Raw genomic sequence first — 22,439 nt, 5'->3', positions numbered from 1 at the left:
CTAGGATCCCTTGTGCCTTCTGAATGCTAACTTTTTTTTGCCCTTTCCCTATGAGGAAAGGCTGAAGAGGTTAGGGCTGTTCAGCTTGGAGAAGAGACGGCTGAGGGGGGATATGATAGAGGTCTTTAAGATCATGAGAGGTCTTGAACGAGTAGATGTGACTCGGTTATTTTCTCTTTCGAATAATAGAAGGACTAGGGGGCACTCCATGAAATTAGCAAGAGGCACATTTAAGACTAATCGGAGAAAATTCTTTTTCACTCAATGCACAATAAATCTCTGGAATTTGTTGCCAGAGGATGTGGTTAGTGCAGTTAGTGTAGCTGGGTTCAAAAAAGGTTTGGATAAGTTCTTGGAGGAGAAGTCCATTAATAGCTATTAATCAATTATACTTAGGCATCAGCCACTGCTATTAATTGCATCAGTAGCATGGGATCTTCTTAGTGTTTGGGTAATTGCCAGGTTCTTGTGGCCTGGTTTTGGCCTCTGTTGGAAACAGGATGCTGGGCTTGATGGACCCTTGGTCTGACCCAGCATGGCAATTTCTTATGTTCTTTTCATATACTTCTTTCAAAAACCTGCTGGTGTCTTTATTCTCAAGTTTACATGTAGCTTCCTAACAAAAAGTGTTTGTCTTTTCTATGGTTCCCTATCTGTTCTATTCACCCTCTGTCAACGCATCCTAAAAGTAAAACTGGCACTGCTGAACTCTAGGACCTTTACTTGACCCATCTCTTCCTTTACTTTTATATTAAACCACACTGCCGAATAATCATTTACCCCAGTGATCACCTACTTTTGCAATACCTGGCAAGGTATAAATGCCTTATGTCACCAAAATATGACAACAAAGAATAAGATTATTGAAGGTAAAATGATCTGAAAACCTGTAATCGCACACATCCACTTTCATGTTTTATTATTCAATGAACAATTTTACAGAAAATCATGTATGAAATTAACAAATATTTTATGTGGCTCGCTAATAAGCTGTTCAAAAGAATGTTGTGCACATATCATAGCCAGGGCAATAAACCTGAAAATTACCATAACAAGCTCAAGCTAAGCATTCCAACGAAAGAATATGATGCTCAAACCCCTATGAATGCACACATTGAAATATTGCTGTAGAGAGTAAACTATATTTCTTATTTTTCTTTAAATAGTTGTTGGAATGGCTAGCAATTTGTTGAAGATGCAAGGAACATGAAAACATGATTTGCTTTCCTAACAATGTCTAGAAAGGTTTAATCGAAATATCACATTGCACCACTAATTTCTGTCCATTTACAGTTTATCAAAACAACATCTTCATGTTTTATTTTACCCTCTTAATGCATGGTGTCCCACTGCACCTGGTTACGTCTTCAATGACTCCTTATAAATCTCTCTCAAAATGAGCTACAAGTGGATCAGGCAATATCCACAGATTGGTTTTAAGTGGAGAACTAGAGGCGGACACGTGCTTCTTCGATAGTTGTAGCTTGATTCTCTCCATGATAAATACCACACTGCATCTGTTCATCTTTCACTGCAGCCCAAGACATCTGATTGGTGGAGAACTTTGCTGTCCAGTCCCCTGATTTGCTGATAACGATAACACCTCCAAGACCATTTACTCTTTTCTTCATGTAACTTAGTGCAGTGTCTGCAGCCTCTTCTGGTGTCATGCCTGGTGGGGGAAAAAAAGTCCAGAAACTGTTATGCTATAGTGCAAAGAACTTCTGCTTCTTTACATCCTGGTTAAAATTAGTTGTCAAGATACTGTATGTGTACTCATTGGAGAGATGGGAGCAGATTTCAGACAGCTGAATGGCACACCATCATTGTTAAATCACCACTCTCCAAAGCAATACACCCAATGTTCAAATTCCAATTGGACTCGCAATATTCATTGGCCACCAATTCACTGGGTTTATTCATTCAGAGGCAGATTTATGTTCATTGTAAACCGCTAACTTGAAGCGATAGTTACTGTTCATTGTAAACCGGGGTGATATGTATATTATACAGGAACCTCCGGTATATAAATCCTTAAATAAAATAAATAAATTTAAAAAGCCTTGCACGCGCAAAAGTGGGCTGTGTGGGTGCTACAGAAATTTTAAATATCCGGTAAGGACACGCGTACATGAATGTATGCGCGCCCGGAAAAAGTAGGCAGAAAAGGGGCAGGGCATGGGCATTGTAGAGACAGGGCCAGCACTGACACGCGTAACTTTAATTTTCCTTAGCCAGTGTGCGTATGTTACGCATGTAAATTTTGAGAGACAGAGAGACTCTTTAAAGGCTCAGCCTGACATTGTAAGGGGGGGCACTTTGATTCGGTTGAGTTTTTGGGAGGTGGGTTGGGGTTTGGGGGAAGGTAGTACAGAAACATTCAGAGGTATTCATTGTAATATTGACATCATTAAAGATTTTAAACCTTATAAACAATGAAAACTCTAACAAGAGGAGTTGATTTGTGCACTGCAGTCTCTGCTAGCTGCATTGTACAAATCAACTCCTTTCCACTCTCTCTCTCTCTCCCCCTCCCGGAGTGCATGTAAGATATGTATGTAAAGGCTGCAGACATGTGTGTGTAGGTGTATACTTTATAAAGTAGCCCATATCTTTGCCCGCTAGATTCTTGATCTTATTTATATATATTTTTTCTTTTATCATTTTTTCTAAATGTATTAATTATATAAGCTCCACCATTATATATCAAAACTCTATTACCTGGCACACCTGCTAATGAAAGGGAAAACCTCAGCCAGCACGAGCACCAGCTCTCAGGAGCCCCTCTGGCTATCACCACTGCCTTCTATGTCCGTGTCTTTTGAAGGCGCTGTCAATAGTGACCGCACACCTCTGCACAGAAGCACCAGGGCTTGCGCAGTCCAAGTGACCACAGCCATGTCCTAAAATGAGAGTTCGTCCCAGAAAAACATACGTTTTTTGCTATGCACAAACATCATCTGTTGTAAAAATGCACCTTCACCCATGAAAATTTCTTTGTATCAGCATGTTCCTTTCTTCTACAGCCTAGTGGTGAGCCTGCAATTCCTCTTCACTCAGGTTGTATGCCTCTTCCTCCTCTTCTTTATCGTGGGGCCTTTAGGATGCACATCATGCCCCTCTGGAGAAGTAAGGCCTCTGCTTTCTCGCCAGGTTATGAAGCATGCAGCAGGCTAGAAAGATCACAGACATTAGTTGGGTTGTAGTGAAGTCATCCTCCTCATCTGTCCAGGCAATGGAAACGTGAGCTTTCTGTAGGCCAAAGCTTCTCTCAATGATTGTATTGGTCTGCCGGTGGACCTTGTTGTAGCAGACATCTGCTACAGTCTATAGGCAGGTCAGCAGGATCATGAGCCAGGTTTCGAATGGATATCCTCCTTCAGCTGTAGGGGAGAAGGCAGAGAACAGCAGGCTGAGATATCCCAAGCTTATAGGCAGCACGGTTGTCCCCTGGTAGAGGCTGTAGCTGCCCTCCTCCTCTCCTAGGATAAAGCAGTAAGACCACTTAGAAAAACGAGGGAGAGAAAAGTTCAGAGGTTAGTTGCTGTATTACTGTAGTGATGTTAGGGCTGACTGGTCTGGAATGAGGGAACACCATCTGGAGAGTGCCACGAGATGGCAAGGCAGGACTAGGGCCGGTCTTCTGCCTAGCCAGCCTCCTCCCTGGTGGGTTGAGCCCTTGGGATCTGGGAGCCAGTAGGGCTTTGCTGCAGCACCGGTACATCTTGGTGAGTGCTGGCAAGGGCAGAAGCTGATACTGGAACAGAGTGCTGGTAAGAGCTGGAACTAGGCTTGAATGCAGGCTAGGGCTGGAACTGAAATAAGCCACAGAGCCAGAGAAGGCCAAGGTAGGCCACAAGGCAAGGCAAAGCAAGGCAAGAAGGCCACAAGGCAAGGGATCAAAGCAGGGACAGGCAGAATTATGTAGGGCTGAAACTTGGATGTGGTGCAGGTAAGGAAGAGGAGACTGACAAGGCTGGAGACAAGGTTCACCAAGGACTCCTGGTGGCTAGGAGGCTGCACCACAGGCTGAATTGGATGAGCTGTGAGAAGCTGACGTGGACAGCACAGAACGGAACTTCGAGAAGACCTCTGCTGGCAGGGAGACATCATAGTCAGGGTACGATGTTGAAAGAGTGGAAGCTTTTGTGGTTATGGCAGGTGGCTTGTTGCCAGCAGGTGCCCTTACAGGGATGCGAGTGCAAGCGATAGCCCCCAAATCAGAGGGAAAACATTCAGTTCGGTAAAAAAAATCAGTCATAATTTGCTGCTGTTGCTGTCTGCTCTCAGGAAAATATATATATTAATGTGTTTTGCTGAGAAATGCAGCCAGAAACCGATCAATGCATATGAAAATGGCAGACTGACTTATTCCAGCTGTGAAACCTAGAGGTGTCTGGAAGTTGCTGGTGGACAAAAAGGCCAGGGCTGTAGTGCATTTGAGGTATACTGGCAAGGCATAGCCTCTCCACGTGGAAGGGTATAGGGCTGTTATATGTTGGCATAGCTGTGCCCTAGTCTTGTATAGTCTCCAAAGAGTACCTCATTCTCCTCTGTTCTCTCTCCCTTCTCAAATGTAGTGCTCTGAGTATCCATAAGTTTGTAATACTCGCTGAATGTCACTTCACCACAATGAGCAAACAGCCCCAATCCACTCCTGTAACACTCAACCCTCCCCCCCCAGTTATCACCAGTGACACCCCCTTAGTAAGCCCACGTTCACCTCACTGACACTCCCACACCCCCTAATAGGTCCAGTCAGCCTCAGCGACACACACACACACACACACACACACACAGCGCCACTGACCCCCACCAACACCACCAGAAATGCAGTGCCATCCAGTGAAAGGTCCCTCCGCTTAACGGAAGCAAACCTTGGATCAGACGGAAGGTCGGACAGACAAAAAGTTACAAGGGTCAAACTTATGGGTACAGATAATTTTTCCATTGGTCCCCCATGCTCTCTGCCTCGACTCCTAACAAGCTGCCCTTTTCACTCATCAGACACCAGCATGATAAACACCAGGGTCACAGAAGACAAAGAAAATTTGATTTCGGTGTGTTAAATAGCTGTAAATGTGCTTGCGCATTCTTGATGATATTTGCACATGTGGTCATTCTAAAATAGAGAAGTATGCATGGTCATCCAAACCACGCCCAAACATGCCCTCTTTGTTCGTGTGTATTTTTCCGCACGAGTACTTGGCTTGTACTGAAAATCGCTTATGCATGCATACATCTAATGTACATACGCACGCTTACGGCATTTTTATATGTAGAACTTCTTTAAAAATTAACTCCTAAACATATTTAATATTCCATTATATCAGTAAGAAATATGAGTAGATTGGGTTAGTTAAATAAAAAAAAAAAATTGGTTAATAAAAAATCATGAGCAGAGCAGCAGTGTTTTAACCCAGTCAATTGAAATTTGATGTGGGTACATTAGGTTACTTTCTCAGCGAGTTATGGGTCCTGTTCTCAAAGCTCTCCCCCATCCATTCTCATCCCAAACCATCTGATCCTATCGCAGAGCTGGTCAAAGAATATAATCCCCCCTTAGACTGCTGTTCCAAAAGGACCCAGAAATTCCTTGTGAGTTTTATTTACAAGGAGAAAAAGAAACACAAAAAGAACTTATGCTCCTTGCAAAGATGCGTAATACTAGACCATCCACAGCAGGGCACTGCAACACAGCCAAGCCTGGGGATTATCGTTTGCTCTGTTTAAGTATTCTGAAGGTGTATTTCTTGCAAAAAAAAAAAAAAGGCTATAGTGCTCCTCCCACCCCTAGTGCAAGTCACACTTTAAAATGTTTGCACTGAAAAATGTCACAATGAAGGGATAAATATGTAAAGAGGCCAGAAGCACAAAAGCAAGATGTGAACATTTCCATAGCAATAAAAGCACTGAAGTGTTTTTGTTTTGCTTTTTTTTTTTTTTTAACTTGACCTGGCAGGAACTGTCACAGCAATGTTGGCCAACTAACAGGATTAACAGTACCTGGTGAAAATTAACTTATTATTCTACCAGACTTTGTTTAGACTTTAATCACTATTCTGGTTACAGGAAAAAAAGAAGAACCTTTAACAATTACTTGTACTTTAACAAAATGATGCCGTTCTTCAGCTGGTGTCACTCTGGCTGCTGCTAGCTGAATAGCTTTTCATACAATTTCCTTGTCTTTGTGTTATTTTTAGCACTTTAGCTCTGTGGCATAATGCACGTCTTTAAATAGAGCTACTCCTTTTTTTCAGGCAATTGCTTCTTTTTTATGCTGTCAAGGTAACAGTTTTACCAAGAGAAGAGGCACACAAACTGCGGTACATATAAAGCCAAGCATAATTAGAAAAATCTGGTTTTGTTTTATAGGCCCCCCCCAAAACAGAAATAAAATTTTCCCCAAAACAAAGCAGATTCCTGAAATTTGTAGTTTCTACTTTTACATAAAGCAAAGGGTCTGTGGTTTATGTACTCTTTTTTTCGGTTACAAGTTATGGTTTGTTACTAATGTCAGTTTTGTTCTTAAATCTTTCCTACCTGTTTACAAAACAGTTTTGAGAAGCAAGTGATAGTAATATGATGTCTAATTTAAAATCTGATTTTTCTCAGATGGCTTATATTACATTCCGTACATTTCCCATGTCTACAGTTGGACCCTGGAGGCCAACATTAACTTTTAGTTTATCAGTAACCTATGAAACTATTAGGAAATGTACTTTAAACTAAAAATTGGACAGGTTAAAGACCCAAACAGAATTAGCCAAGCCTAGAAGGTGATACAACAAAAGGATGGGGATAAGGGAAAGACTTTGCATGATTCTTTCTGTGTGCACACACTGGAATGGTGTTCAATATTTTATTTTAATTTAAAATGTTATGTATTCAATTTTTGCATTTTGTTTTTACAAAATTAATGATCAGCACAGAGAACAGCATTTGAGGCAGTCTTTGTACAGGAGAATGAAAAAAGCAAATGTGTTTACTGTAAATAATGTTCTCTGTAGATAACAGGATTATTTAGGCAGGAAATGGACCCATCTCTCTAACTCATTAAAATTTTACTACCGAGCCCATGCAGGAGTTCCCAAATGTATGTTGCCTCACAAGCCCCTCAGTCAATAATAGAGCTTAGCTTTAGCTAACTTGCCATGAATGTCCTTGTACTGGCTCTCAACCAGGCCATCCAGCATGCCCCACTGGCTTGCATAGAGCATCTTGTTATGATGCTGAATGATTCATACAACCAGCTGGATGAGGTGGTGCTCACACTCTTCAGCTTCTAGAACCGCATGCTGATAACCTTCCTGCTCTCTGTCCAGAGACTCTACCAGAGGCTTCAGCTTATTGATGCAGTCATGCAAGTACTGCACCATGTAAAGTTGATAAGCTGCAATGCAGGCACTGAGCACTGAACGTTGGAAGACTTTTTTTTCCTGAAACTGTCCAACAATCTAGGGACCTTACCAATGGGGGTTATAAAAAAAATTCTGGTCTTTTTACCTTGTTTTCAAGCAGAGTCCATTACCACTGACTGGGGCAGTAGATGAACTACTACAAATCCAGGAGACTGTTGGACTCTGTATATAAAGGTCCAATTTCCTGGCTATCAGGGAGAGGGAGGCACCAGCTCTCCCACATTCTCATTTATTTATCCCACAGGATTTCATTAGCTGGGATCACTGCCAGTTCAGAAGGCACTTCCACAATCCAAAGCAGTTCAAAAACTTTGATGTGGGGATTCTTTTCTTTATGGACATAGACTCCGATTGCCTTACTCAATTTGTCCAGTAATTTAGAGTAAGAGAGGTGGAGATGAATACTCCGGCATATCAGGAAAGGAGTTTGAGGGGATCGCTGTAGACCCTTCCTCAGAGTAGAGAGGTGGAGAAAGACTAACTCACGACCTAAATGATGATGATGACGATGTTCTTACCAATACATTGTTGCCATTTCTAGTGTCAGATTTATGTCTATTTATTCTTTTCCTTAGGGATTGACCTGGTTATCCTATGTAGACAGCAGAGGGACACAGCTGTGATGACATATTACACTGGAAGAAGAGCAGGTGAATGAGCCCCTTATGTTGTAGTTGATGTTTTTGGGTTTTGAGATGGTGTTGCCTGGATTAATGTGTGGAGAGAGTTGGCATCTGGGTTTCTGGCAGGGTCCGGTTCCTGAGTTGGTGTCACTGGTATACAATTTGTGGTTGCTGGTGAATATCTGTTTAAGGTGGGGGGAGCTGGTGGTAGGCCAGAATAGACTTGCCATTCATGGCTTCTGAGAGGGTGGTATTGTCCGAGATGGGCTGTAGATCCTTGATGATATGTTTCAGTGGTTTCAACTGGGAGCTATAGGTAACAATCAGAAGTGTTCTTTTATTTTCTTTCTTGAGATGAATCCTGTAGCAGAGTGTTCCTGGGTGTTTGTCCGGCTCTGTTGATCTGTTTTCTTACCTCATTGGGCGGGTACTGTAATTCCTGTTTGACGCAGCATGGAGGGAGCCCAAGGAGACCCCACTCCAAAAGGAAAAATGGCTCCAATTTCACACAGACCTGCGAAGTTTCTCCATCTTCCAAGCTCTGTTCTGCTGGGATCTTGGTAACATCCAGTTACAATCACAGCAGTTTGCTAAGTCATGATTGGATCCCAGGCTCCTGTATCAGATACAGTGGCAGTCTGTGATGGACATCTTGCATCAATAAACACAGAGCAAAGCAACTTGAGAAACGAGTAGGTTTGAAGAAAAATGAAGAGATAAGAAAAAACAAAGAGAGAGAGAGGGTACACATTCCTGTGGAAACTCAGACAAAAAAAGGATTGAGGGGCTCACAAAGCAGTGCACAAGCAGAACTCCAAGCATACTCAGTAATAAAACTTTACTAAGCTAATGAGATAGGTCATGGTTAATTCAGCCCTGTATGTCGATGGAGAACAATTGATTTACAGTCAGTATTCCTGTTAGTTCAGAAAAAATATATTCTCCTCTCCCCCCTCCCACTGAAGCATAATTATAGACAGATCATGGATGCCAATGCCCAGGTGCAGTTTAGTCACAAATCCCATGGATATATGGGCCGAGGCACTGGGAAAACCTGTCCACTGGATTACAAACAACCTCTACTGGTGCAAGTCCTGTTGATTAGGGCTGCATTTGGTTGAAAGGGTCACGAACAAAAGAGAAGGTGATGAATTTTTGCCAAATCCCCACAGTGCCTCCAGATTGTTCTGGCATCCTAACTCAGAAAGCATAGCAGTTTTCTCCCTCTGAGCACAGAAAAGAGGATGCTGCATCTTTATCCTTCTCCTAGAGAAGTCTTTGAAGATCTCTCCAGAATCCAAGTAAACTCGCTGGCCAAGATCATCTCATATGCCATCATAAGGGTGATAGGACCATACAATTTCCCTAGGCTAGGATGATAGATTTGTCCAGATATCAGTAGAAACCTTCATTTTCGGTTTTTACTTTTTAAAATTTTTTCCTGGGAATTTATCAGGGTTTGTTATGACAAGGACAAAAACAGGAGAAAATTAGTGGGAAAAATGTGACATTTTTCTTGGTAAATATCGGATTTTATGCTGGTGGGCAGAAGACTGGACAAGAAGACAATATTGAGCAGATTCTCCCACTCGGCAGCATCCCTGTCTCTACCCTTATCCCCTGCCTTGCATGATGACCCTCTCTCTCTCCCTCTTCACCCCCTCCCCCCAATTGCAACAGCATTCACCCTTACTAGTGGAGGGTTCAGGCTTCCCTTCTCTCCTTCAGCAGCAGCTTGCTGAGGCTCCTGCCTGCTGCATGGGGCCAGGGAGCCTGCAGGGACGTGCTTCTGCTGGACATGGCCCGCTTCAAACGCTGCACTAGCGGCGTCAAGCAGCAGGCACCATGGCTGCTTGGGGAGAGGGGGAGGTGGGACTTGAGACACCATATCAGTGGCACTGGTGAGCAGCAGAATTTGAAATGCTGCAGGTGCTTAGGCCCATACTTGCTTCCAGCAGTTGCTGGAGGCCCTGCGACACTACATCTACAGCTCTGGAGCTGCTTTTTAATTGGCCTAAAATTCTTGTGATTTTTAGCTTCACTCCCTGAGTCGGTTACCCATTTATATTGCTTTTTTTCTTTTTTAAAACGTGCTTCTCTCTTCCTCACCTCCTCTTTCCCATCCACCCCTGGATAGTCACATGTCCCTGCAGGCCACCACTCCCCACCGATTTCAATTTCCTAATAGCAGTCATTTTCTTTTTTTTAACCAGGCAGTTTCCTCCTGCTCATTTGGGCACCCAGTTTGGAGCCAGGACTGAGATCTGGTGCCGTGAGCTTTCATTTGCAATTATCTATAGATTTTTTCCCATATTTTATAGCCTCTCCCAATTTACTTTGCCCGATTTATTGTGGCAAAGGTCCTTAGCCAGAAGACCATGCACTAGCATTCATTCTAGTACCCTGTAATCATGAGCACTAAATCCGGCCACTGGGTATCGCCAGTGCACATTGACTACGACTCTCTCCTCCTCCTCCTACTAATCTTTTTTATAGTGCCAGACGACACACACAGTGCTGAAGAGATATAGGCAAGAAACAATCCCTGCATCATAGAGCTTACAATCTAGATGAGACACAATACAGGACAAACAGGAATCTTATATAAAAATGGTAAAAACTCCCCCCACAAAAACCCACAGCAGCCATCATTGGCAGAGTTGGGATTTAAGATTTAAAGGTAGCCTTGAAAAGGTGAATGTTTAGGAGGGATTTGAATATGGCCAGACAGAGAATATGATGCACCAATTCAGGAACTCCATTCCCACTAGGATCTGTGAGTGCTGCCGCTACAGCATTTGTTACAGGTTTACTACGTGGGTGTGGTAAAAACATAAGGCCAGAGTCAGCTCCCTTGGCAAGATCCACTATCCAAAACACAAGATTGGTATCCTGCAGGTTCCCTTCCTGACAAGATCTGCTTTACAAAGCACTTTACATCACACTCACATTCTGAGTCTGCACAACTTCCAGGCTAAGCAATGTTTTATTACTAATGCTAAGTTATGCTCCAGAAAGCAATGCAGAAAAGGTAATATCACATCACAATCACAATTTAGACTATCCCTCCAATTATTCAAGATATTTATTCACGCTTTAAACATTCCTGATATTGATCTTCGTCCTGTCGACGAGTTATTATCATCATTATTATTATTGTTTATGTAATATTCAAGTTGTATTTATATTTAAGTTAAGTTGTATTTATACTTATATTTAAGTTGTATTTATAGTTATATTTATATGTGATATGTTAAGAATATATGTTAAGAAACGCTGTTTAATGTAACGCCTTTATTGCGACAGTTATTGTTCTATGTAAACCGACCTGATTCGATACTTGTATTGAGAATGTCGGTATATAAAAATCCGAAATAAATAAATAAATAATATACAGACATAGCAAAGACAGTAGTTGCAATAATGTAGTTTAAATACTTTTTCTTAGGTTTATTAGGACGGCTGAAGATTTGTGATATTTTCTCTTTGTCTATTCCTCTCCCTTCTCCATCACATGCCTCTGTTAATTATACCCTTTTCATATGCACATCTGAAAACATGTTTTGAGAAATGTAGCAATTTCCCAAAATAAAGTCCAAGATTTAATGTAAACCGATGTGATATGCATACGAACAACGGTATATAAAAGAGTTAAATAAATAAATAAATAATAAACTGACACTCCACCCACGACGTTGCCTGCACCCTGGTAGAATGCGCCCACAACCCCTCCAGAACTGACCGACGCTTACAGATAGATGTCAGCTGTACTGATCATCTCTCTCAACCATCTTGTAATTGTGGCCTTGGAAGCCTTATTGCCCTTCTTTTCCCAGTAAACAAGATAAAAAGATAATTGGATCTCAGAAAAGGATTTCTGACCTTAAGGTACCGCAAAAGAATCTTCTGCACTTCCAACAAGTGCAACTCCTGTGCCATAGGAGCATCAGGAGCCAACTCTGGAAAGGCCAGAAGTTTCACCATCTGGTTAAGATGAAAAGACAAAACCATTTTAGGCAGAAAGGAAGGCACCATACGCAACAACACTCCATCCTCTGAAATCCTTAAAGGATCCCTACATGACAAAGCTTGCAGTTCTGAAATTTTTCTAGCAGAACATATAGCCACCAGGAAAACCGACACAAAGGTCAGGTCCTTCAAGGATGCCCATCTAAGTGGTTCAAAGGGAGGACCACACAGAATTCTAAGAACCAAATTAAGGTTCCATGTCGGACGTACCTTCTGGATTGGAGGACACATATGCTTAGTCCCTCTCAAGAAACACATCACATCCAAATGGGCTGTCAGCATCCTTCCCAGTACCTTAATTTGAAGACAACCTAAGGCTGCCACCCGAACCCAAAGAGAATTATAGGCCAAGCCTTTAGCCAATCTGCTCTACAAGAAGGATAACACTTGTGGAACATAAACCTTCAAAAGTTGCAAGTCATTCTGTAAACATCAGTACTCAAAGGTTCTCCAAACTCCGACATGAGACAGCGAAGTGGAAGACTTTCCTGCCTGAGGCAAAGTAACAATAATAGATTCTGAGTATCCCTTCATGCGAAGCTGCTGCCTTTCAAAAGCCAGGCTGCTAGTCAGAAGTGATTCACCCGGTCTGAAAATGTGGGTCCCTGCCGCAACAACCCTGGCAGATGAGTCAAGGTCACGGGGCCATCCACCACCAGAGAAACTAAATCCGCAAACCATGGGTGATGCGGCCACTTGGGAGCCATCAGAATCACCCTGCCCAGATAAAGCTCAATGTGGCGCAACACTTTCCCTATGATAGACCATGGGGGAAACTCATACAGTAACAGCTCTGTCAGCCATGGCTGAAAGAGTGCTGATACCCTCAGAGCTGACCTCTTGCCAGCGACTGAAGAGGTCGGAATTAGACCACCATGAGGTCTAATTCCAGCCCCATCTGGACTGGATTAGGGCCAAGGCCTCTGCAGACAGCTCCCATTCCCTGGGATGCAAGTGCCTTCTGCTGAGGAAATTGGCCTGCACATTGTCCACCCCGGCTATGTGCGATGCAGCTATTCTTGCCAGATAGCTCTCCACCCAAAAGGAACAGATCCTATGCCTCCTGAGCTACGTGATAGTTCTTCGTGCCTCTCTGATGCTTGATGTACACCACAGTCATTGCACTGTCCGAAAACACTCGCACTGATTTTCCCTGCATGAGCGGGAGAAAAACCAGCAACACCTTGTGAACAGCTCTGGTCTCCAATTGATTGATGGACCAGGACACCTCTTTTGGTGTCCTGGTCCATCAATCTGCCCCTGGGCTAATCTGCCCCTGGGTTAATCTGCCCCTGGGCAGATTAGCCCCTGGGCTAATCTGCCTTGACAAATCGCCCCTATCCTTTGAGGCTGCCATCAGTGGTCACCTCCAAGTCCATTCCTCTCTTCAGATTGCTTCGAGACAGCCACCATGAGAGACTGGACCTGGCATTCCCCTGAAGCGGCAAAGGAAGATGAAATTCTTCTGAAAGCAGATTCCACCAGGATAACAGAGCCCTCTGTAATGGCTGCATATGAGCAAAGGCCCATGGAACTAACTCCAGTGTAGAAGCCACAGAACCCAACACCTGCAAATAGTCCCAGACCCTGGGCACTGCAAGCCATGGAAGACTGAGTACCTGACTCTGCAACCTGACTACTCTCTCCATGGTTAGAAATACCTTCCCTAACCGGGTATCAAATTGAGCCCTCAGGTACTTCAAAGACTGGGACAGTTCCATATGATTCTCTGCCAGTTTCGTCACCCAGCTCAATGAGTCCAGGAGCTGCATCACTCATCAAACCGACCGACGACACTCCACTTCTGACTTTGCCCAGATGAGCCAATCATCCAGGTACGGATGGACCAGGATTCCCTCTCTCCTGAAAGCAGCCACTACCACTACCAGCACCTTCATGAACGTCCATGGAGCAGTCGCTAACCCAAAGGGAAGGGCCTGAAATTGGAAATGCTCTCCCAGAACCATGAACTTCAGGAATCTCTGGTGATTGACCCTTATGGGAATGCAGAGATAGGCTTCTGGGAAATCCAATGACTCCTGAAACTCCCCTTTGCAAACCACCACTATCACAGTTCGCAATGTTTCCATCCTCAAACATGGCACCCGGAGGGATACATTGACCTTCTTCAGGTCCAGGATGGGACGAAAAGTCCCCTCCTTCTTGGGCACCATGAAATAAATGGAGTGCCTTCCCTGCCACCTCTCCTGAGGAGGCACCGGAACGATTGCTTGCAGAAACTGCAACTTTTGCAAGGTGTCCCACACCGCCTCTCACTTGGCATGAAAAACACAGCGGGAGATTACTACATCCAGCACCCACTGGTCTGTCATAACCCTGGTCCACTCCTCATAATAAAGGGACAGCCTCTCTCTGAACTGTGCTGAGGAGGAGCGGACCAGCTTACCTTCATTGGCCAACCTTACTTCTGCCTACCCCGGGTGCCACCATCCCGGGGAGATTGACCTTGCGTTCAAAAGGACTGCGCCTACTTGAGCCCTGCTTTTGTGCTATAGCCACAGAGCCTCTGCTTGACCGAAATCCCCTTGTGTCTTGAAAACAAGCCCATGGCAGAAAGGACTTAACGGTCTTCTTGTCCTCGGGCAACTTATTTCCCTTCGACTCTCCCAACTGCTTCATCAGTTGCTCTAGGTCCTCTCTGAACAGCAACTTGCCCTTAAAGAGAAGATTACTTAGCAGGGCTTTCAACCACACAACCGTGGACCAACTTTGCAACCACAGAAGTCTCTGCATCGCCACAGCCAAAACCATATTCCTGGCTGATATACGAACCATGTTGTACAGGGCATCTGCCATTCAGGCAATTCTTGCTTCCAAACGGGCAGCCTGAGTGGCCTCACTAGACATCCCTGCCTTCTTCTCATGAGCCTTTTGGGCCCAACACAAACAGTCCCTTTGAATCAAGCTTCCGCAGACAGCCACACGGAGCCTTAAGGCTGAAAGCTCAAACAATCTCTTCAGCAAAATTTCCAGCGTCTGATCCTGCACATCCTTCAACATGGCTGTGCCTGCCACCGGGATGGTCATCTTCCTGGTCACCACTGACACGGCCACATCAACCTTAGGAATTTTCCATGACTCTAAGGTCTGTTCTGGCAAGGGATATAGCTTAGCCTTCGTTCTGGCAACCCTGAGTCCTGCCTCGGGAGATTCGCACTCCCGATCCACCATTTTTACCTTCTTCGGCAATGGAAATGCCTTCGGAGGACCTCGCAGCTCTTCCAGGACTGGGTTGACTCCCTCATTGTCTGAGTCTTCCTCAACAACTTTAATCCCTAACTCCTCCAGAATCTGGGGAATGAGAGGATGCAGCTCCTCCTTATGGAAAAGCCTGACCACCCAAGGATCATCCCCCTCAGCCACTAGGATGTCCTCAGAATCCTGCACTGGTCCCCCAATGAAGCATCAGGATCCCTATCCAGGTCTCCCAAAGCAGCATTAGGGTCCTTATCTGGATTCACCGGACCTCCCTGAAGTTGCTCGGAGCCATCTGTGTCATTGGTCATGTCCCCAGCGCCATCTGCAGATCTTCCGAGCCCCAGCTGCCGTAGAATGCCACCAGATCCCTTAGATTTCTCTTTCCTAGGTTTCTTAGGAGCCAGAGCCTTTCTAGGGAGCGTCCGTTTGGATCCTGCCTCCTATTTGGCCAAGTAGGTTTTGTGAAGGAACAGGACAAAATCAGTGGAAAACTCCGAAGAATCTGTCGAATACTGATCGGGGTTCATTTCTCCCTGGTTCCCCTACACCCCCTCGGCACGGGCAGGGATCTGAATTGCAGAAAAAAATGGGGGAGGGAAATCCTGAAGCTCCCCTGCAGAAGCCATGCTTCTAGCACAAGGAACTAAGATGGCTGCTGTGTCCTCAGACCCCCCCCCCCCCCCGGGGCCTCCTGCACCAGCTCTACTGTACCCAGGCACCAAACTCCCCGTAATCCCCGCAGAGGTTCCTACTCCCCCAGAGACGCACTCAGGGCAAAACGCGGTCGTACTGAGGCAGGGGCCACTTCTCCCCACAGCCATGGCAAACTTTCCTGCGCTAAGCGGGAGGCATCATGTCGTGCGATCGGGTCTAAAAATAGCCCCTGCCTGCAACGCGGTTGACTGCGTTGTACCAGTGCTGACAGCCGGCCATGATAAAGTCGGCAATCTCACCCCACTCACCTCAGACTGCATCCTGCAGCAGCATACTGTAATTAGCTGCCGGAGCCCTGCTTCAGCCTGAACTCAACTCCTTCCCTTCCCTTTTTTTTTTTTTAAAGAAACAGACACCAGCAAAAAACCCAAAGGGGAAATAAACAAAATACTTCCCTGCTTTTGGCTGGAAGAGGCTGATCACTAGGGGAGGCAAGGACCCAGGAGTGGCGAGGGAACCAGGATCCCCGGTTGTCATACCCCCCTGCAGACAAGAGCCGAGCTAGGACAGGGATATACAACCCCACTGCTCGCCCTGTTCCACCCGAGGGTTGGCCCATGAAGGAACCTAACACCTCGGGCAGCCGTCCTCTAGGAATCTTCCTTCTTCTCCCTGAATTTCCTTCATCATCTCCCTAGGACTGTAGACTGCAGATTTGCACTTCTGCCATCTGCTGAAGACAGAGAAATACTGAGGGACTGCAGGTGGTACTCTCGGATATGTAGCAATGCCTCAAAGTTTTTGTTCTCTACCTCCATCTGCTGGTAGGGATGCAAAACCCACTTCTCTGGATTGATCTGGGGTATGAACAGTAAAATATTTATATCTTTTCTCAAGGCATAATTAAAGTCTGGAATTCATTGCCAGAGGATGTGGAGAAAACAGTTAATAGAGTTGCAATTAAAAAAGGTATGGACAAGTTCCTGGAGAAAAAGTCTATAAACCAGTATTAAGGTGCAGTTGCTGAAATCCATGTTTTATCTCTGGAATAAACAGCATGGAAACTATCTACCCCCTTGGGATCTTGCCAGGTACTTGTGATCTGGATTGGTTACTGTTGGAAACAGGTTACTGGGCTTGATGGACCTTTGGTCTGACCCAGTATGGCAAGACTTATGTTCTTATGATACACCTTCAGGAGGTGCAGAAGCATGTATTTTTGGTTGTTGGGCCAGTGCTCTGGAACAATTTAGGAAAAAGTTAAAGCTTTTTACTTTGCTCGGGGTTATGAGTGATGAACAGATTTATTATAGAGAATGCTAGGAATGTGTGTATAATATAATATTTTAACTTAGTTTTTAATTTTTATATTGTGAATTGTGCATTTATATTTATGTGCTTTTGATTTTATAATCTGCTCAGAATATATTGTTAAATGTGTAGAATATACATGTTTTAAAAATGTTTTAAATAAATACAGCTGGTTAATGTTACACACAGCTGGATAACTCTCAACCTAACCAGTTATATTCAACTATAGCTAATGAGGTTTAAAAGTTATCCAGGATAACATTACCTGGATAGCTTTAGTTGAGTGTATTCAGCAGGAGACTTGGCAAATTATTCTATTAACTTTAGCTGGATAACTTGTCCTCTTGCCATCTTACTGAATATGGACCTCTGTGTGTCTTTAAATTGTTTTAAAAGATTTACTTGTACCTTGTTCCATATGATGCATTATCAGTCTGGCTAAAACCACCTTCATTATGCTCTCCCCATGTCCTGTAGTAGACGTGGCACCAACCAGATTATCAGCATATCCTCCACTCCCTGCTCAAAGAGAACAGGCAAATGACATTTCTGTAATCAAGCTTTCAGCCAAAATTCCATTTCAGTAATGAATTATGCCCAAATACACTAAAAGAAAAAAACATTTATTTATTTATTTATTTATTTCTTTTGTATACCGACATTCGATCGAGATATCACATCGGTTTCCAGAAAACAGGTTGAATAGAGCCGGAGCTGCCCTATTTTACATTGTAACAAGAGAACAGTTGATTAAACAATAAATATAAGGAACATTGTAACATATGAATAAAATTAGAATTAAAATATTAGTGGGTATATAGAAATGGCAAATAGCCTATATACAATATGTACAATATGACTTGGTTATGAGTAGGGTGGGGGACAGGGAAGAGGGAGGTTACGAGAAGGAAAACATGATACAAGTTTTGAAATAAAGGAGAAATTAGTTCTTACCCAATTTCCTTGAGTCCAGCCAGACCATTCCTGACACATGGGTTATGCCTCTCAACCAACAGATGGCGACAGAAACTAACAGGTTTGCTGACATCACCCTTATAGGCTTCTGTGCTCATCTCAGCCTGACAGTATTCTATTTAAAAAGCTAATATAAACATTTTTAATACACTAAATTTTCCCTCACCCTCCCCCCCCCCCCCCCCCACCCAAGCGAAACAGAGAGCTTCTCAGGAAGAAACAAACAAACAGATATAACCTGCATTCCTTGATAAGGTGTGACTAGCGCACAGTAATAATGGCAGAAAAAGACCAAAAGGTCTATCCAGTCTGCCCAGCAAGCTCATGTTAGTAACTGCCTCTCTGTTAAGGCAGTTACTGTTAAGGGTAGTAACTGCTGCTTTCTGCAGGTACCCCCTAAGCCTTACATTACGAGTAGTCACAGTAAAAATCAAAACCAAACAACTGTCAAACCCATAACAAAATTACTACTAGCAACATTTTTACAGAGTGAGCAGCCTTCCTCAAGTCATACAATGCTGCTGCTTGAAGTAGCTATTCTGAAAATGAATCAGGAAAATAAAACACTTGGCAGAACAGGTTCCTGGACTAGTTGGCTAGACTCAGGAAAATAAATCATCAGTTAAGAACTAATTTCTCCTTCTTCTTCATCCAGCCAGACCAGTCCAGAAACATGGAATGTACCTAAGCTATCCCTCTACTGGATGGGAGCCTGCCAAGCCTACTCAATACTTCCAAACCAAAGGAAGCCTCTTTCCTAGCTTGAAGGTTAAGATGATGATGCTTTGAATAAGTATGCAAGAATGACAAGGTCACCACTCTACAAATCCCCTGTGACAACATCAGATGAAGTTTTGCCCACAAGGTTGCTTTGGATATGTAAGCCTCCCTATCACTTTCTTATTTCAAAGAGCTATTGATGCCTTTGAAGTTCTTCTGACCCTTCTAGAACCACTAAACTGAACAAATGATACTGTGAGGTTATGAAACTATTAGTTACTTTTAATTACAGCAAAAGAACACTAACATCTAAATCTGTGGTTCTCAACCTTTTTTTTGGCTGGTACACACCTGACAGATTGTTCTCCCATGCGTGACACACTGAACATGTGACCATCATGGGGCTAAATGTAAACATGCACTCTGCATCCACAAGAACCCCCTCAACCCCCAACTGTGAGTGCAGAGCAGATCTAGGGCATTACTCTGTACAACTCACCATACAAAAAAGATGTTTTGGTTCTGATGACATCCCAGTAAAAGCAAAACAAACTCCTTTTACTATCAGGCACAATAGCCTTCCTTATGAAAAGACAATAATTTACCACTAATGCATATCCTATTGAGAAAACACAACAAATAAGATTGATACAAATGCCTACATGCTAGTAAAATACCTCACCTCAGTCACACACCCTTCACCAAGTACAGAAAAACCACAAATTATAAATATGGAGACAGAAACTGGAATGGAAAACCAAAAAAGCCACTCTGCATGCAGTGCGAACCTGGAGAAATGGAAAGAGAAATATAGCACCTAACAGACTCTCAGGATTTGCAATAATGTACACAAACTAACCCGCACAAAGTTACACCTGTATTATGGAACACACTCAAACAGTAACAACCCTATCTAAGAAATACAAGTATTAAACCAGGCCCTAAACACTAATATATTTCCTATTGGGAAAACAGAATAAGCCAAGCTACTATAGAGCCCCACACAGAAATAATTGTAAAGCTATACTAAAAATGTTACAAAACAGCTACTGAACAGAATAATATAAAACAATTAAAAACTCATAAAAATGATTAAAACATATCCAAATATCAATAAAATATTTCAAAACAGCAGACATCGCATAATACCCAATAATTAAAATGGCAGTCAATCAAGAAAAATAAATTTAAAAAGCCACCTTTAATAAATTTTAAAAAGCCACCTTTAATAAATTTAAAAAGCCAGCCTCTCCAGCAACTCTCCTATTCCTTTCCCTTCCAGGCCAATAGCACTTGGCAGAAGCAGCAAGGCCTGCTGAAGCTCTGTCCTCACAGTCCTTTTCCTTAGCGCCCACAACCAGTCGCACAAACACACACCCCCAATTAGACCCCACAACTAGTCTCAGTGTCTCTCACACCAGTCATTTTCCTGACCAGTCTCTCTCTCGCATACGCACACTAGTCATCTTCCTGACAAGTCTCTCTCTCACACACAGAAACACGTCACCGCCCTGACCAGTCTCTCTCTCAATCACACTCATGGTCTCTTTTATACAAGCTCTCAATCACACACAAATGCTCTTGCACCCATACACACCAGCTCTCACCCAGGCTTCCATTCACACCCACACACATAAGATCTCACCCAAGCATCCATTCACACAAGCTCTCACCCATGCATCCATTCATACCCACACACACAAGCTCTCACCCATGCATCCATGCATCCATTCATACCCACACACACAAGCTCTCACCCATGCATCCATTCATACCCACACACACAAGCTCTCACCCAGGCACTCATTCACACACAGACACACCAGCTCTCACCAAAAACATATTCTTCCTTCACTGCAGGGATGGGGTCCAGTTCCGCCGCGGCTTTACACTGGCGGGCCTTCTTTTTTCGCTGCCATGGGAATGGGCTCCCGTGGTGGCCTCGGTCAGGGTCAGGTTTCCTCTTCGCTGCTATGGGCTGTGGCGGCCTTGCTTGTTCGGGGTCAGGTTTCCTCTTCGCATCTTTGGGCTGTGGTGGCCTTGCTTGTTCGGGGCCGGGTTTCTTCTTCGCCGCCATGGGCTGTGGCGGCCTTGCTTGGTCGGGTTTCCTCTTCACCGCCACGGGCTGTGGCGGCCTTGCTTGGTCGGGTTTCGTCTTCACCGCCACGGGCTGTGGCGGCCTTGCTTGGTCGAGGTCGGGTTTCCTCTTCGCCGCCATGGGAATGGGCTCCCGTTGCAGCCTTGCTGCATCTGGGTCGGGTTTTCCTCTTCACTGCCACAGGAATGGGCTCTCATGGCGGCCTTGCTTCGGAGTTCAACACTTCTATTCCTCCCACCCCACCCCTGGGCTTTGATGCCTGCCTCACCGGCCAATCAAAGGCTTCCTCTCTTCTTCCTACTCCCACTGGCAGGTAGAAGGGAGGAGGCTTCCAGTTGGCCCGTGGGGGCTGGAAAAAGGGAGAAGGAAAGTACAATGGAGCAGTGGGACACCGGGAGACGTGACACACCGGTTGAGAAGCACTGATCTAAATGATGAAATTGAGCATATGCTTATCCACCCGAGTCTCTCTGCAAGGAAGGGAGATTATACCATCGGGTAAGATGAAAAAATGCAAAACTATCTTATGAAGGAAGAAAGGAACCATGAGAAATCTACACCGCTTCGCCTAAAGAACCCCAAAAGGGAAATCTACATAATATATCATGCAGCTTCAAAATTCATCTGGTGAAACAGAGTGCTACCAAAAAATACCACCTTGAGAATAAGCAGCTTAAGAGATGTCTCTCAGAGGCTCAAAAGTTTGACCAACCAGGTATGACAGTACCAAATTCTGATTCCTGGGAGATACTGATTCTCTAATTGAAGGCCAAATATACTTCACTTCCTGAAGAAAAAAAAACCACATTGAGATGAGACCATAAAGGTCTGCCCACTGACCAGCTTCTAACAGCCAACAGCCACCACCTGAACTTTAGGGAGTTATGGGACAACCCTCATCCAATCCTTAATGCAGGAATTCTAAGATAACTGGTACCAAAATTCCTCTAGCAAGATCTTCCTAATCAAACATCATCCTCAAATAACTTCCAGATTCTTACATATGCCAAGGATTAGAAACCTTTCTTGAATCACAAAAGGGTATTTATAACCTTCTGAGAATATTCCTTCTCTGACAGAAAAGCTCTCTCAAAGGCCAAGCTGAAAGACAAAACCAAGATGGATCCTTGTGAACTACTGGCCCCTGAACAGTAGGCCCCTGCCCTGAAGCAATAGCGGATCCCATCCAACATCCTCATTAGATCTGCATAATAAGGATGCCTTGGCCAATTGAGAATTATCAATATCACCAGCCACTGATGCCTGGAAATCTTCTTGAAGATTCTGACCACCAGAAACCATAGAACCAGCCAGTCTTGAATCAAGGTATCCAAACCAGATGAACCTCTTACCCTTCCCTTCAGCTGAAAAATCTTCACATGTATGCAT

The 22,439-nt window shown here is 44.0% G+C and overlaps 1 protein-coding gene across 3 annotated transcripts in view; it reads right to left on the bottom strand.

The window, feature by feature from the left end:
- Positions 1-893: 893 nt before the first annotated feature.
- The window catches only part of ASRGL1 (asparaginase and isoaspartyl peptidase 1), a 90,418-nt gene continuing 68,872 nt past the window's right edge, over positions 894-22,439 (bottom strand). For all 3 annotated transcript variants that reach the window (XM_029595638.1, XM_029595636.1, XM_029595637.1), the window contains 2 exons: positions 17,666-17,776; positions 894-1,672 (listed from right to left, as the gene is read on the bottom strand). In XM_029595638.1, the coding sequence (XP_029451498.1) occupies positions 1,449-1,672; positions 17,666-17,776 (335 nt within the window). In that variant the 3' untranslated portion in view covers positions 894-1,448. The remainder of the gene's footprint in view (positions 1,673-17,665; positions 17,777-22,439) is intronic.

This window comes from Rhinatrema bivittatum, chromosome 3, assembly GCF_901001135.1.
Source record: "Rhinatrema bivittatum chromosome 3, aRhiBiv1.1, whole genome shotgun sequence".
Taxonomy (NCBI): Eukaryota; Metazoa; Chordata; class Amphibia; order Gymnophiona; family Rhinatrematidae; genus Rhinatrema; species Rhinatrema bivittatum.
Note: the sequence above shows the minus strand (reverse complement) of the source record. Positions and strands in the feature narration are given on the sequence as shown.